General features: G+C 30.3%; 1 protein-coding gene across 1 annotated transcript in view; it reads left to right on the top strand.

Moving 5' to 3' along the window:
* LOC145691578 (uncharacterized) overlaps nucleotides 1–14,114 on the top strand; it is a 62,610-nt gene that overhangs the window by 29,116 nt on the left and 19,380 nt on the right. Inside the window, exons 12-16 of the mRNA XM_081766987.1 lie at nucleotides 6,161–6,193; nucleotides 7,256–7,279; nucleotides 9,118–9,144; nucleotides 10,134–10,157; nucleotides 13,933–13,965. Of these exons, the coding sequence (XP_081623113.1) occupies nucleotides 6,161–6,193; nucleotides 7,256–7,279; nucleotides 9,118–9,144; nucleotides 10,134–10,157; nucleotides 13,933–13,965 (141 nt within the window). The remainder of the gene's footprint in view (nucleotides 1–6,160; nucleotides 6,194–7,255; nucleotides 7,280–9,117; nucleotides 9,145–10,133; nucleotides 10,158–13,932; nucleotides 13,966–14,114) is intronic.

Below are 14,114 nucleotides of genomic sequence, written 5' to 3'. Positions count from 1 at the left end.
GTTTCTTGGAAGGTCTCTCAATTTCTTCTCACGAAATGTTCCATCTGATTTCCAGAAATACAAGTTTAATGCATATTTACTAGCTTAGACTATGAGTCATAATATGGAATTAGTCTTGACCTGCTGCAACTCGTATGCTCATATGAGGAAAGCGATTCAATTATGACACGAACTTGTGGACGAGCTTATGGAAATCAAAGTGTTTTTGTGCACAATTAAACCAATTAGAGGGGAAAATCCTCGATCTTAACCGTTCCGGAGACAGAGAGGTAACTGGAAAGATAGTGCTGTGATATTTCTTGAGTTTTCGGCTATGTTTCGAGTGAATATATTCGAAAATTTCATTTATACGTTAAGAAAGATGCACCAGAGCGAAAGAAATTGTTGTTGAATGTTGCGGTGAGTACTGTAGCTTTTACCCGGAGTCGGAAAAAGAATGGGCTATTAGAAATAACAAACGCCGTTGACACGAAGAGCAAAACTGTATGATATTACTTGTTATTCTTTTTCATCCTACTTGACCTGATGATGCTTTTATTCGGTTCAGCGTACCAAGAAACATATACATAGACATTTACAGGCCTATTTCAGGCAATAATGGAAATCCTATTTTTTCGCCTTCCTCCTCCAAAACTTTTTCCCCTACAGTTTGTATGAACTCTTTGGTTTTGTAACTCTCATATCTAAGGCGACATATTTTTAAAGTTTCGTGAATGAAGAAACTCTTCACTTTTAAAAGTATATTTTACTTGTACTACAGCTACATATTCGAAACTTCGCAACAATTTGGAGCACCACAGTTGCTCAAGATCAAAATCTAAAAATAAGAGAAATTCACAAAATAGATATACATTATGGTTGTAACAAAAATTTTCCTACCCGGACTTTACTTTGAGATTCATTTAAACATACGCTAAATAATCTAATTAGTTTTCTCGGTATTCCAAGTTCTGTAAGAACGTTGTATAATGTTTCTCTCCTAACCGAGTACTACGCCTTTCTAAGATCAAAAACAGTGGATGTACCAGTGTATTGTATTCCCACTTTTTTCGAATATTTGGCAAATGGTAAATATTTGCGCGATTGTTGATCGATTTCGTCTAAATTCACACTAATAATCTCCAATAATTTCATCTGCGTATGGGGTAAATCTTGCTAATAGAATATTTGAAAGGATTTTATAGAATATTGACATAATAGACATGTCTCGATAATTATTAGTCAGTTTTGTCGCATTTCTTGTGAATTGGAAAAATGACTGATTCTTTCCAATCTTGTGGCAATTCTTCCTTGTTCCAGACAAGGAGAATGAGTTTGTGTACCTTGTTCCACAATGTTTTGCCTCCAGCTAAAATTAACTCAGCCAGAATTTCATCTACGCGCAGAGATTTGTGTTCCTTTAATTCCTTTAGAGCGGCTTCTAATCTATTCGGTTGGGTTCTGCAATGGACGGTTCTGCGGTGTGTATCTCTTTTTCTTCACGCATATTACTTTTTGGCTGCGTGTTAAGGAAATCGTCAAAGGAATATTCCCATCTATTTAAGATATTATCCGTATCAGTGAGAACTGTTCCGTCAGCTTTCTATAATATATAAGCATTAGGTTGATAGCCTTTCTTAAATTCGCTGATCCTTTTATGTATATTCCGAGTATTTTTATTTTTAATATTATCTTCAAATTCCATAATTTTAGCTTTCAAAAAATCGCGTTTCTTTGTTCTAAAAGTTTTGGAAGTTTCCAGCCTGATATTTGCGAAATTTGGTCTAGTTATTTCATTCGGGTTTTGTAGCCAGCTTTTCCTGTTTTCTCTTCTCTACAAGTTTTCTTTCTCTCATTTCTGGTCCAACCATGGTTTGTTCCCTACGTATTTCCGCGTGTCCCAATTTTTATATTGCTGAACGTTTAATGCTATCTCTAATTTCAATCCAAGTATCCTCAACACTAGTGCACTTCGAATCTTCTAAAACCGAGAATCTATTCGAAACTTCAATCTGGTATTCCTCTCTTACCTGGTTCCCTTCTAAATCTATTAAAAACATACGTCAAGAAATACTGTTATTAACCAGGGAAAACTTGTAACGTAACAAACAAAACCAATATTTTCATATCCACCCTAATCCAAGATATAATATATTGTTACGTATGCAACGTTTTGAAAATAACAGAAGTAGAATTAACGGGATTATTAATTTTCCTGTTTCCTGTCAAAAAAGTTATATGTGTGTGTCTTTAGTTAATATGGAACTATTTTCTCAAGATGTTATTTTTTTTGGATAATTAACTACGTTAAATTGCAAATACGTAGAAAACAAAATATTAGGTAATCAGTTTGTTTCATTGATTGATATATCAAATATCAACAATTCAATAAAGTGTATCTTACGCTAAGCATCGATTACTCGCTTCGTAGGGTTAAAATACTAAAGCCTAATATACTAAAGCTTAATTCATTTATTGCTGCCTTGCACAATATCAAAATAATTTTATATTACAATTTTATGTGACAGTTTACAAAATATATGATTAGTTTTGAAGTACAGACTACAATTTTACAATAACAAGGTGATTTATTTAGTTGCAAAATGATGAACTTTTCGGTTACGCGAGTAATATGACTAGTATAGCATATAATTGAAAATGTTTACTATAATATGTTATTACTTATTTAAAAATTGTAAACAGAATTCCAAGCAGATAGATCAAAGAATTGGAGGTTGACATATAGAATAATACTGTTTATGCTTCCTAAGAACTTTCACGTTTTCTGTGTATTTTTCACTGGCACTCTCTGCTGGTTTTGTTGATTAAACCTTTCGTGGAGCATAACCTATATCCTTTTGTAAATTTTTGTATAACTTTGTTTATTTCATATTCCTCAGGATATGAGGCACAATACGAACCCGGTAAATTTTAATTATTGCTTAGTTTTTTCATAGAATTTTCTATACCGTTGTCGTAAATTGGTCATAACAAAAATTAAGAATTGAAATATGAAAAAAATATGCGAAATTCATTTGTTCTGTTGCCCTTAGCAAGGATTTCTAATTTAGTTATTAACAAGTAATTTGTTAAGCATCTAGTCAGTATATTCTAATATTCGTTGAAATGAAGAATAAGAAAGCATTGTCGGCCTGACGGAATATTATTCTTATAGTTACAATGTTATTCGATAGGTAGTCACGTGTCCATATTATGAAGTATAATGTCTTAAACAACACCTATATATTTACGAGAATGAAAAAAAAATAATTGTGAACATTTAGGATGTTATATGCAGAGAATCATAATACTGTAGAACTTTTGTGTGGTTAAAGTAATTAAATAAGAAGGCAATTTGAAACAAAACTCAGTTTCGTTATCGAAGAATACAATCGCAGATATCATTTTTATTATACACATTAGAAAATTACAACACCATATTTCTTTTCATCATATTCACCATCAAAATTGAGGCACTTGTCATAGCGCTTTACAAAGTTTCTAATTCTTTTGGCAAAAAGTATTTCTTGCCTTTGACTGAAGTAGCCCATTTGAAGCACATCTCATTATTCAGAATTTTAGAGAAAGTGAACAAGAACCTTGAAATATCTTGAACCGACGAACTACACGGACAGTTGTATTCTTATACGAGTTCTTTGCTGACTACATATGAACGCCACTTCTTGCAGCATCGTACCGTTAGTTCCCCAGTTTTTAATCATGTAATATCACTCATGTATTACATATTCGCTCAACGCTTTTTTGTTGCGTAAAGGCCCAACAGTTCGCAAAAAATCGTAGGTGCTGAAACTTTCTGCACTCAGAAATTTTATTATCGTACGTATTTCACATTTGGGAGTTTCTATGTTGCATAGCTTATTTTTATTTGTTATATTTGACGAGTGAACAATTTTCTCGTACAGCTCAATATCTAATAAACGACAGTACACAATGTTACAGTACTAACGTTGCTTTTTCTTGTCATGTTTGGCACACGCGTTAACGATTTTTCGAATAGCCCTCGTAGTTGATTAAATGACTATGTCAAGTTTAATTGAGACATCAACGGTCCTCAAAATATAGCAATATAGAAAATGTCTAAATATAAACTTACGTTCCAAAACTGTTAAACATAACTCAAGATTATATGCAAGTTCCGAAATCTCAAAATTATTTAATGTAATACTGTTCTCAAGATAAAGCGGTAGCCTGATATAAAATATGAACGACAAAGTGACTGCAAGAATGTCTTCACCGCAAAACGGTTGAAACTTTGATGGTATGAGGGATAAAGACGGACTATATTTTCTCCAAGATGCGTATGAAAAATACAGTTAAGGAAATACTATTTATACTTCATTGTCACTTGTTTATTTTATTGGATCAAAACACAATAAGAATTTCCTTTTAATAAAAGTTTTCTGCTACGACTAACTATTTGCATACACAATATATAAAATCATTATTAGGTAAAACACTAATTGGTAATGACAACTGAACGATTTAATTTACAGCGCATATAGGCATAAATGGAAACATAAGTGATATTGTGCTCCTGATTTTCAAGATTATGAATGATCCCTTAAAAATGAAACTGATAAGAGAGTAGCAGGTTTGAAGGACTTGATTGCCGTTCTCCTCAAATCTACATGTTGGATGACAAAATCGAACCCTTTCGGTTAAGATATTAACAAAGAAACATATAATTATTTTCATTGGACTATTATGAGAAAAGCTGAAATTTATATCATCAATAAATTTACACTTAACAAATAAAATTCTATATGTAACAACAAAGAAAGATTCTATAAAGCGTTTACAGTTTGAAGATATAAAATGTGAATATGGCGAAGTATTAAGTACTTTTCATATGTATACCAAAGGAAAGTCGTACAAGCCCTTCGAAAATTCATTTAGCCAGACGAACGTTGAATAAGTTAATAGCCAGAAAGCGAAAGGTCTTTATACGATCTGGTCATATCACATTAGAGGATGGAGTACATTATTAAGTGCTGGAGCTCTAGAATTATGACAAAATCATGTTTAGCAGTACCAAGTACTATGCCTCAGTTCCCTTAGATATATTAATTTATTATTTTTACTAAACTCTCTCTTTTCCAAAGAGTTTCTTTTTATTTAAATAGGAAACATAATTTACAACATACAATGATACCTCAAACTTATGTTAAGGAATTCTGCTCAAATTTCCCAAATATACATTCTGCCACTTAGTGATATTCCCTTATGATTCATATGCGAGTTAAGTCGTGCTCTCTTCACTGTTCCACCAGTCATATCATTGATTCACAGCCACTGTATTTAATGCCCTCTTTGTAACTCTTAGTAAGTTTAGAGAATAAAATGACTTATTTTATTATCAGAGCTATTATCCTTACATTAACACTTTGTAATTTTCATAGGTAATAATCTGTTGTATATTAGAGTGTAAAACTCTTTGTCACTTCTCTTACAGCAGTGCGTCCGTTAGCTCTTTCTGTAGATATTTAACTCCAGGACTCACTGAGATATTTTATGCTTATTTGTCCTAATATAAAAACCGTCAATTAATTTAATTAAAATTCATAACATTGAAGGCGATAATTTGTCTTTATTTTCGCAAGCTGGTTATGCCATAGAGGATTCAGAAGCTTAAGAATTAAATCTTGGCTGGACATTTATTATGACGTAACCCGTGAAAACTTACAACATACGACATTAAATGTTTTACACCTGAGTAAAAGAATAATATATATTTCTTAAGTATAGTTAGCAGAAATGTTTAAAAATTAGAGAAAGGCATCAGAATTCTCCCATGAATTTAAGTGGAGTCGAAGATATAAAAGATAATGTTATGTGTTCAGTACTCAAATTCCTTCGTTATCATTATTGATTTGATTTTTGCAGTTGTTGCTGCTTGGTTAATTTTTGTAAGATATATTTGTCAAATTTTCTTATGTTTCAACTAATAATGTCATTTAACTTAGAATTAATTACACATTTGGAAATCAATGTGTGTAGATATTGCTTCCATGATGGATTTTGTTATTTACATATCTAGAGATTTATTTCAAATAGAAAAAGGAAATAAATGATTTCTAGACTGACGTATATAATAAAGCTACCTTCTTGAAATTCTTAATTGAATTCTTGCTTGCTGTAATAGAAATTATGTCTTTTATAGAAATATTTCCACCAGATTTGCCGGGAGATACGGGTAAGTTTAGCAAGTAATTATTGCATTTGAGTATCGCTTAGATTTTAGCTACTCAATATTATAATATTGTTATATACAAGGGATATATTACTAATGAAATTAACATACCTTCTTTTAATCGTAATTAAACTTTGAATAATCATCTCCTACATGCATATTCTATCAGGATTAAAACCGAAACATTGAAACCAAATCCATTATAAGATTTGTTAAGGTTGCTGCTCTGTTTGTAGGATTATAGAGTACGTGATTTTCCATACTAAAATTATACTCAAAAAAGTGTTACTACGTAACTGACTATACACCATATAAACTACATTAATATATAAGGTATCTTTAACTATAATACCTTTCTCATCAATTATAGCAATATATTTGTAATTTGTTTCATTGTTCTAAAATAATAAAAGTAGAGTATATTTCATACCTGATCTTGACCGAACATTCAGTGCAAGATAGAGAAAATTAAATTAAATCTTCTACTTTAACGTCCCACAATTATGAAAGTCTAGTCTAAGGGAGAGAGTGATTAAAGCAAGTGAATGATGATGAAAGAATTTGTCGAATCAGGAAATACAACCTATTGCTTCCTCAAAAAATAAAGAGTATATTATAGACTGATTCACTACTCTGGAAAATTATCTCTAGGGAAACAAATAAAGTATCAAGTATATATGTAGTCAAACTGAAACTTATGTAAGTCACCCCAGCACTGCGTAATAATCATAATATATAATTTGTGAAACAACTATGTAGAATGTAATTTGAACGTACTAAAGTATTAGGATGCTGTGATTTCTCAGTATAGTCACAATGCTTAGAGCAGTGTTTTTTCTTTTTTAGAATGTACACATAATATAAGTCTAAAAATGAATGAAATTGTTTTGGAATTACTGAAATATTACAACAACAGTATAATGTCAACACATTTTCTAACGAAATGCACTGTAAATTTATATTTGAACTATTATTCTTTATTGTTCTTGTGGCAACTACATTGCATTCCACATACGTTACCATAACGGAAAAAATGTACACGTAATTATGTTTCGTAAATTTCAGATTTTCCAATACCAGACGAATCAGGTAAGTACTGATTATTTCTTTGCTGTTTTTTTAAGAATTTTCTAAGTCTATCGTCAACTAGCATTAAGGTAATAAACTTTTCCTTTTAAGAATAAATAATTAGTTAAAGTTATGCATATGTTTCAAACTTGTTCAAATACAGATTTCTTAAAATAAATAGGTTTCAATTACTGTCGCCTTGTGTGAAGATCCAGGTTAATATTATTAGTTCTTGATACAATATGGGAGTTCATCACTGCTATAATATAGTCAAACTGTACAACGAAAGGAATATTCAAGTAGGCCTATCCTTCAGAATGTTCCTAAATACGCAAGAAAGTTTCAAAGGTTAACAGCGTTCTAACATCTCAAAAATTTCCTCGGTAATATAATACACTACCAATTAATTTATTAGTTACTAATATTTTAATGAAGGTGTCAAAAGGAATATAGATATGCCTCCTCACAATGAGGTTTATGGCCGACACATACTCGCCCCTAAAATTCAAAATAAATCTCCTTTAAATGTTAATTTCGGCAAAATATAAAAATCAAATGCAAATACTATATAAGTTAAAATGGGAGATACTTCAGGGGTTATTGAAATAGGAAATATACAAAGAACTTAAAAATATATTGTTACAACAACATGAAAATTTTGTTTACAGTCTTGGAATGAAAGTAACCCTTGTGTAACATTTACCGAAATTTGGTTAAACCAGTACGAACTGTACAAAATTCTCTTTCTCTTAGGCTCAGAAACCTTTTATATCCCTGGTTATGACACTACTTTCTTAACATGAAAAAAAAGAGACAAACCAAAGAAACCAAATAATTCTTATACTTATCAGTTACTAAATGACAATGTCGTAAAAGATAATTGAAGACACTTGGTTCATTAATGAACTTTTAATGTTTTTTTTTTTAATTAAGTGGTCCGCCTCTGTCAAAGTATTATACTAGAGCCGTTCATGAATGGTACCACAAGTTTCACAACACTTTTAATGCGAGAGTGCAATCTAATGCATTAAATATTTCGTAAAACTAATTATTTATGTACATCAGCGGCGAAATATAATTTACACTTAACAAAACAAAGTAATTAATGAGGGTCATATCATTTACAGAATCGGATAGCATTTTTCCATGAACGCATTTAATAATAGGGATTCGTATTATCTTCAGTCCTGTGCAAGTTTCCGCAGTACTTTATTTGATGCATTGTTAAGAACGCAATTCAAAACCAACAGGTATTGAATTTTCAGAAGGTCAGAAAGTTGTCTAGCATGACTTCCAATAGGGTAACACAACAATTGGTAGGACGGTGGCTGATGAATGTTCCCAGATGTTCGATGTGATTAGGTAAAACAAGAAAAATGAGGGGAAAATACAGGAAAACAAGTGAGAAATAATAAATAACGTTATTAGTTTTTAGGATAAATTAAATAAAAGAAATCTAGAAAAAGGAGCGTTCGACAACTGACTTTCCTCTTTCTACCCAATGATCGTCCATTGTTATCTTAGATTTATGGCATGATATCAATGGAAATATGAATGTGAGTGTTCTGAGCATTTCCAAGAATCGAGGCTTTTCTATTCTAGAATTTAGTATATGATTACATAAATATTAAGTTTTTCCTTTCGTAATCACTTTCTGAATTGAGGGGAGAATTGTTATGACTAAATACCTCCTCGAAAAAGAAAGCATGTTCTAAAGTACTAGGTAAGACAATAAGATATAATTTATTACAGTTGTGTGTATTAGACTTTATACTACCTCAATCAAATAATGGTTTATATTTACCTCTTTAAAAGAATTGGTATTATTTTTTCTTATGATTAATAAAATTTCGTTTTAGGAATATATTATCCTCCACCAGATCCTGGTAAGAAACGACCTTAAAGAATCTCTTATATAAAAATCTGTTAATAAACAAATGGCCAAGAAAACAAGATCAACTTTAAGATCGAATCTTCTTTAGTTAATTCTGCATTTTATTATTTCCTGATAAAATTATTAGAAGTGCAATATGTTTAAACGAATGTCAAGAAATTCCAAAAGGAAAAGTTTCAACTTTTCAATACTATGCTTCTTAATGATTTTGAGACTTAAATGCTGAACCATGTTTTAAAGTTTTTTTAAATAGTTTCAATGTACAATTTGATACAATTCTAGACAACTATTTTTGTGACCATCAAATATTATAAATCTCAAACTTTTCAATCTTGTTAGAAACAGACTTTGCAAAATAGAATAAGTAAAATTACAACTTTATAATGAAATTGAGTTATTGAATTAATATTCAATTATTTATATCCCTGTTCTTCTTCCACAGGATATATTTAACTTGAAATTATTTCATGACTTAAGGCCAATCTTCAAACCTGACACAAGTTTGATGTAAATGTTGTTATAGTAGGAAGATATTTATAATTTATGAGTTGTTAATTTCGTAGTTAACTTTATTGTTTATTGTTTGTTAACTTCAAATTTTTGAACAATTACAAACTGCCGTTTTTCCCATGAAAGCAGTATTAGTTTTATTTATAAGAGTAAATTTATTTTCAACTTTTAATTTGTGCATTCAAAACCATGTACAATATAAATACGGGTATTTGACAATCTTGCATTGTTTAATTTGTTTGTGTAATTACATATGTTTTGGCTTAGGAAATACTGATGAATACAACAATCACATAAAACGTATGAGAAATTTACGTCATTACAGACGAACCACTAGAAGATAAGCGATTTCCTTTGAAAATAAATAACGGTAAGTAAAACTTATTCTGTATTAACATTAAGAATATTGAATTAGAAATGAAAGAAAAATTATATATATTTTAATGATGAAATTGTTTCCGTATTTTCCAGACTTTGAACCACCAACAAACCCATGTGAGTAAATAATATTCCTTACTGTATACCTGTTTGAAATTTTGATGATCTTTATATTGTCAAGAATACATTTTTTATATTAAAAATGTTATATGTGAGAAACAGATTCCCACTGTTTCAGACTATAGTTTACTAAAAAAAGCTATAACTAAATAAAATAATACTTCATTCTTTTTCGGTGTATTGAGGTAAGTCCTAATTAAATAGCAACCTCATTAAATAGCAACCTAGTATTTTCTGAGTCTGGATTTCTTGCAATTTATAAAAGAAAACTATCAAAATTAAAACATTATAATCGAGAAATTACTACTTTCTTAAAGTAAAATCACCTTGATCAACGTGTTCTTACAAATATCGTGATTATTGAAGTATAAATTTAAATATCTAATTTTAAATTTGTTTAAAGGTGAGTTTGAAGTCTTCGGAGGTGAAGGAATCACTATACATTATGTTTTAATAAAATGTTCCTATTAGGAGAAAGAAAACACTTTCTGAAGAATTCAATGTGTCAATTTTATATAAAATATATATTAGATACAAATTATAGATTTTATCTATGGTGTTTCCCTTTTTCGCAGAATCATCATACCTAAAACTTTCTAACTAACTACGTGTATGCCTTCCATTTTCATACATTATACAAATCACAGCTAAATTTCGGTGTGGATTGAGTAGCTTCAATTGCATGTAATAACACGAGACCGGTATGCAGTTAAACGCTTTTGTCTGTTCTTATTGTCTTCCTCTGTTTTCTTCAAAATCCACAATAAAATTAGGTTTTCAGTATTTTTACTTTATTTTGTTGCCCCTACTGTAAGGACGATTTATCGTATTCTATGTGCCATTAAGCATGGCACAACAGTCTAAAAAATTGTCAAGCTTATTTACTTTAATATTTTCTGCACTACAATTATATTTCAGGAAAACATGAATAACTTGTTTATTGCAATTTGTAATCTTTCATTGTTATTCACTACATACCTCGCATTTCTTATAATACCATATTACTGCTTCAATTCGTTTAAATTTTCTATCAGAATCGATTAAAATGCTTCAAGCTTCTGTGTAAAGAATTCCAGCTGGGAAGATTTTACTTCTGTTTTTCACTATTAATTCGATGTTTCTTTATATTTTGTTAGTAATATTCAATATTCTTTCTTTTAGTTCTGGTGTGACATAACATTTGACAATGCTATGACAATAGAGAATGTTTTTATAAACTCTATTTATGATCAAAAAACAGAACAGCATACTTACTTAGTCAAAAGCTATATAATTTTCACATCGTAAAAAAGTCAACACAAAGAAACATAATTACATCTGTCTACCCTTTGGAACACCGAAACAAGAAATGCTAAGCACCTATTTCCCAAATAGAGTAAGAGTGTATTCAATCCGGAAGAAGGCAATAAGTGCAGCATTTGTAAAATTTTGTCGGTTGTCGGTTTGTAAAATATTGTGTCACCAACATAACCTTAAACATGAACTTTCTGAACACGGAGAGAAGAAGTAACTAATGGACTACCGTAAGAACTGATTCTTGGAGATATATCCATAACTTTGCAAAACAATATCACATATACTATACAAATACCATTCGATAACCAGCAATACTGAGAAGGTAAAATGACGTTGAAATAAGGAGGTATGTAGCTATGTCGGTCAGAGGAATAATCCAGAGTATTTCCTGGAACGAATTTTCACTTATGAAAAAAAGTGAAGTTTATACTACAATAATCGTGCACAGTTTGGACTATGATTAAGTAGTATCAATGTATTGAACTGTTGTTAAGGCTACGCTTCCAGAAAAAATGACTTAAGTTGATGTAGTTATGTTATGAAGTGAATGGGTTTTCAGTAGCCCGTGCGGTGAGGTGTATGCATTAGTAAGTCATTACACTGAAAAACTCTATGCTTACCCGCAAGATTATCCGCAAGCATTTACCAAAGTTCAACACACATACTGCAAACATTTGAAATATAATGCCATTTCTAATTTTCCATATAATCGTGATACCTCTCAACAAATCAGTAGCATTTGTAGGCTTGATCACTTTCTGATGTACTAGTCTTCCGTTAAACCTATTAGAAGAATTGTGCAGTTGACGACTTGCTTGTCCAAAGAGTCCGTACATCTATCGTCATAAAATGTGTTTGAGCATTTCAAATTTATTGACCTACAGTCACATAATCCAGAGTAAACAATTTTATAATTTCCCTCATCTTTTCTCCTTCAAAGGTAACAAACAGTAGTAAAAAATGTCATTTTTGAAACTGAAATCAAGGTATATTGTTTTCATACACCAGATATTCGTTAAGAAATTCTCTGTCCATTTCTGGCTGATAACTGTGATGTTTTTCTTGAGATATTTCAAAACAAATTTACTTACCAATAGTAATAATGAATGGGAATGGTTGGAATGGTAATAATGAGGGATAATGGTTGTTATTGACTTTGATACTATTTCACTTTAACAAAAACTAATGTGTAATTTCATATCTTCATTATTTTGGTCATCATCTCCGCACTTTCAGTCGGTAACACATTACCTAATTTTTATCTTTAATTACGATTTTCCATACAAAGTACAATGGAATACAAACTGTGACAACAATAACTTCCTTAATACGTTTTCTCTGTACTTAAACAATTGCTTGAAAGATAAACGGTGGTTCTTCCTATCATCACCAAAGTAGATATTAAGATAAGTAGTACATTGAAGTCTACAGTAGCTTTCAGCAACCAGGATATATGATACGTGAAGCAACAGCTTAATGTGAAATACGAACCATTATAAATATTACAAATTTAAACTTTCTTCAACAACAAAAAATAGAACTCAAACCTGTGCAATGAAATACATACTTGTCGTAAATTTGCATAATTGGAAATATTTTAAAATGGATTTCCTTGTTTAAACTATTGATAATACTCTGTGTTTCGTTTCCTAATGAGATCTTAATGCAAATAAATATAACTTACCTTTTCACTGCCATGTTAATATTTCAGAGAATAAAATGTTATTATGTAAGTTGTTATCCTTAGATTTCTTTTGTGATATATTATACCATCACAATTGTAAACCTTGAGTTTTGTGATATATAGGACGTATAAGGGACTCAAGTTCAATTAGTAACGTTTTGAGAAAATATAGTACACGATACGTTTCACTAAGTATGAGTGTTAACACATTTCTTTAAAATTTAAAAGCTATTTACTCTAACTGCTCCAGCATCGTTTAAACTCAGGAAGAAATTTCGTATAAAAATTTGAAAGGTCAAGTACGGCCAAAGTGATCCAGATTAGTTGGTTTGTTTACATTCTGTTTGTTGTTTGGTTGTTGGTTTGCATTCCGTTTGATTGTTTGAATGTACTATATGTCTTAGAATTAAGAATTGTTACATCTTTAACAAGAAATACGAATAGATACGTATAGTTAGTATGAAAGTTAGTATTCAATATATTTTAATTTGGAATATTTTATTGATAAATATATTGATTGTGAAAAGATGTAACATATTGATCATGTAAAGTAAAAACTTATTTGTTGAATAGAAATCTAAACTTACCGAGTGTTACGTATCGTATGACTAACAGACAAATATACTGAAAAACATCTTTTAAACACTTATGTCAATAGATGTCCACTTGTTGTTATGAAAAATAATTTGTATTCGTGGTATACCCTCTTTAATAAAATAAATAGAATATAGTAAATGAAAGAGAATGTTATAAATAATTAGTTAATGAAAACAGTAACTGCTATTTTTCTAGGGATGGCTTATAGGACTGCACCAGCAAGAAAAGGTATGATAAAATGTGCAAAATAAACGCTTAAGATTAAGGCAAATAGTAAAAACTTTACATATATCTCCAGAGGGTAAACTTTATTTGAATAATTAATTACCATTTGAAAACTGCATTTTTTCATGGTACATACGGAAATAATAAAAATT

This window comes from Thermobia domestica, chromosome 8, assembly GCF_964235325.1.
Source record: "Thermobia domestica chromosome 8, izTheDome1.hap1.1, whole genome shotgun sequence".
NCBI classification, from domain to species: Eukaryota; Metazoa; Arthropoda; class Insecta; order Zygentoma; family Lepismatidae; genus Thermobia; species Thermobia domestica.
The sequence above is the reverse complement of the archived record's forward strand: the minus strand, read 5'-3'. Positions and strand labels throughout refer to the sequence as shown.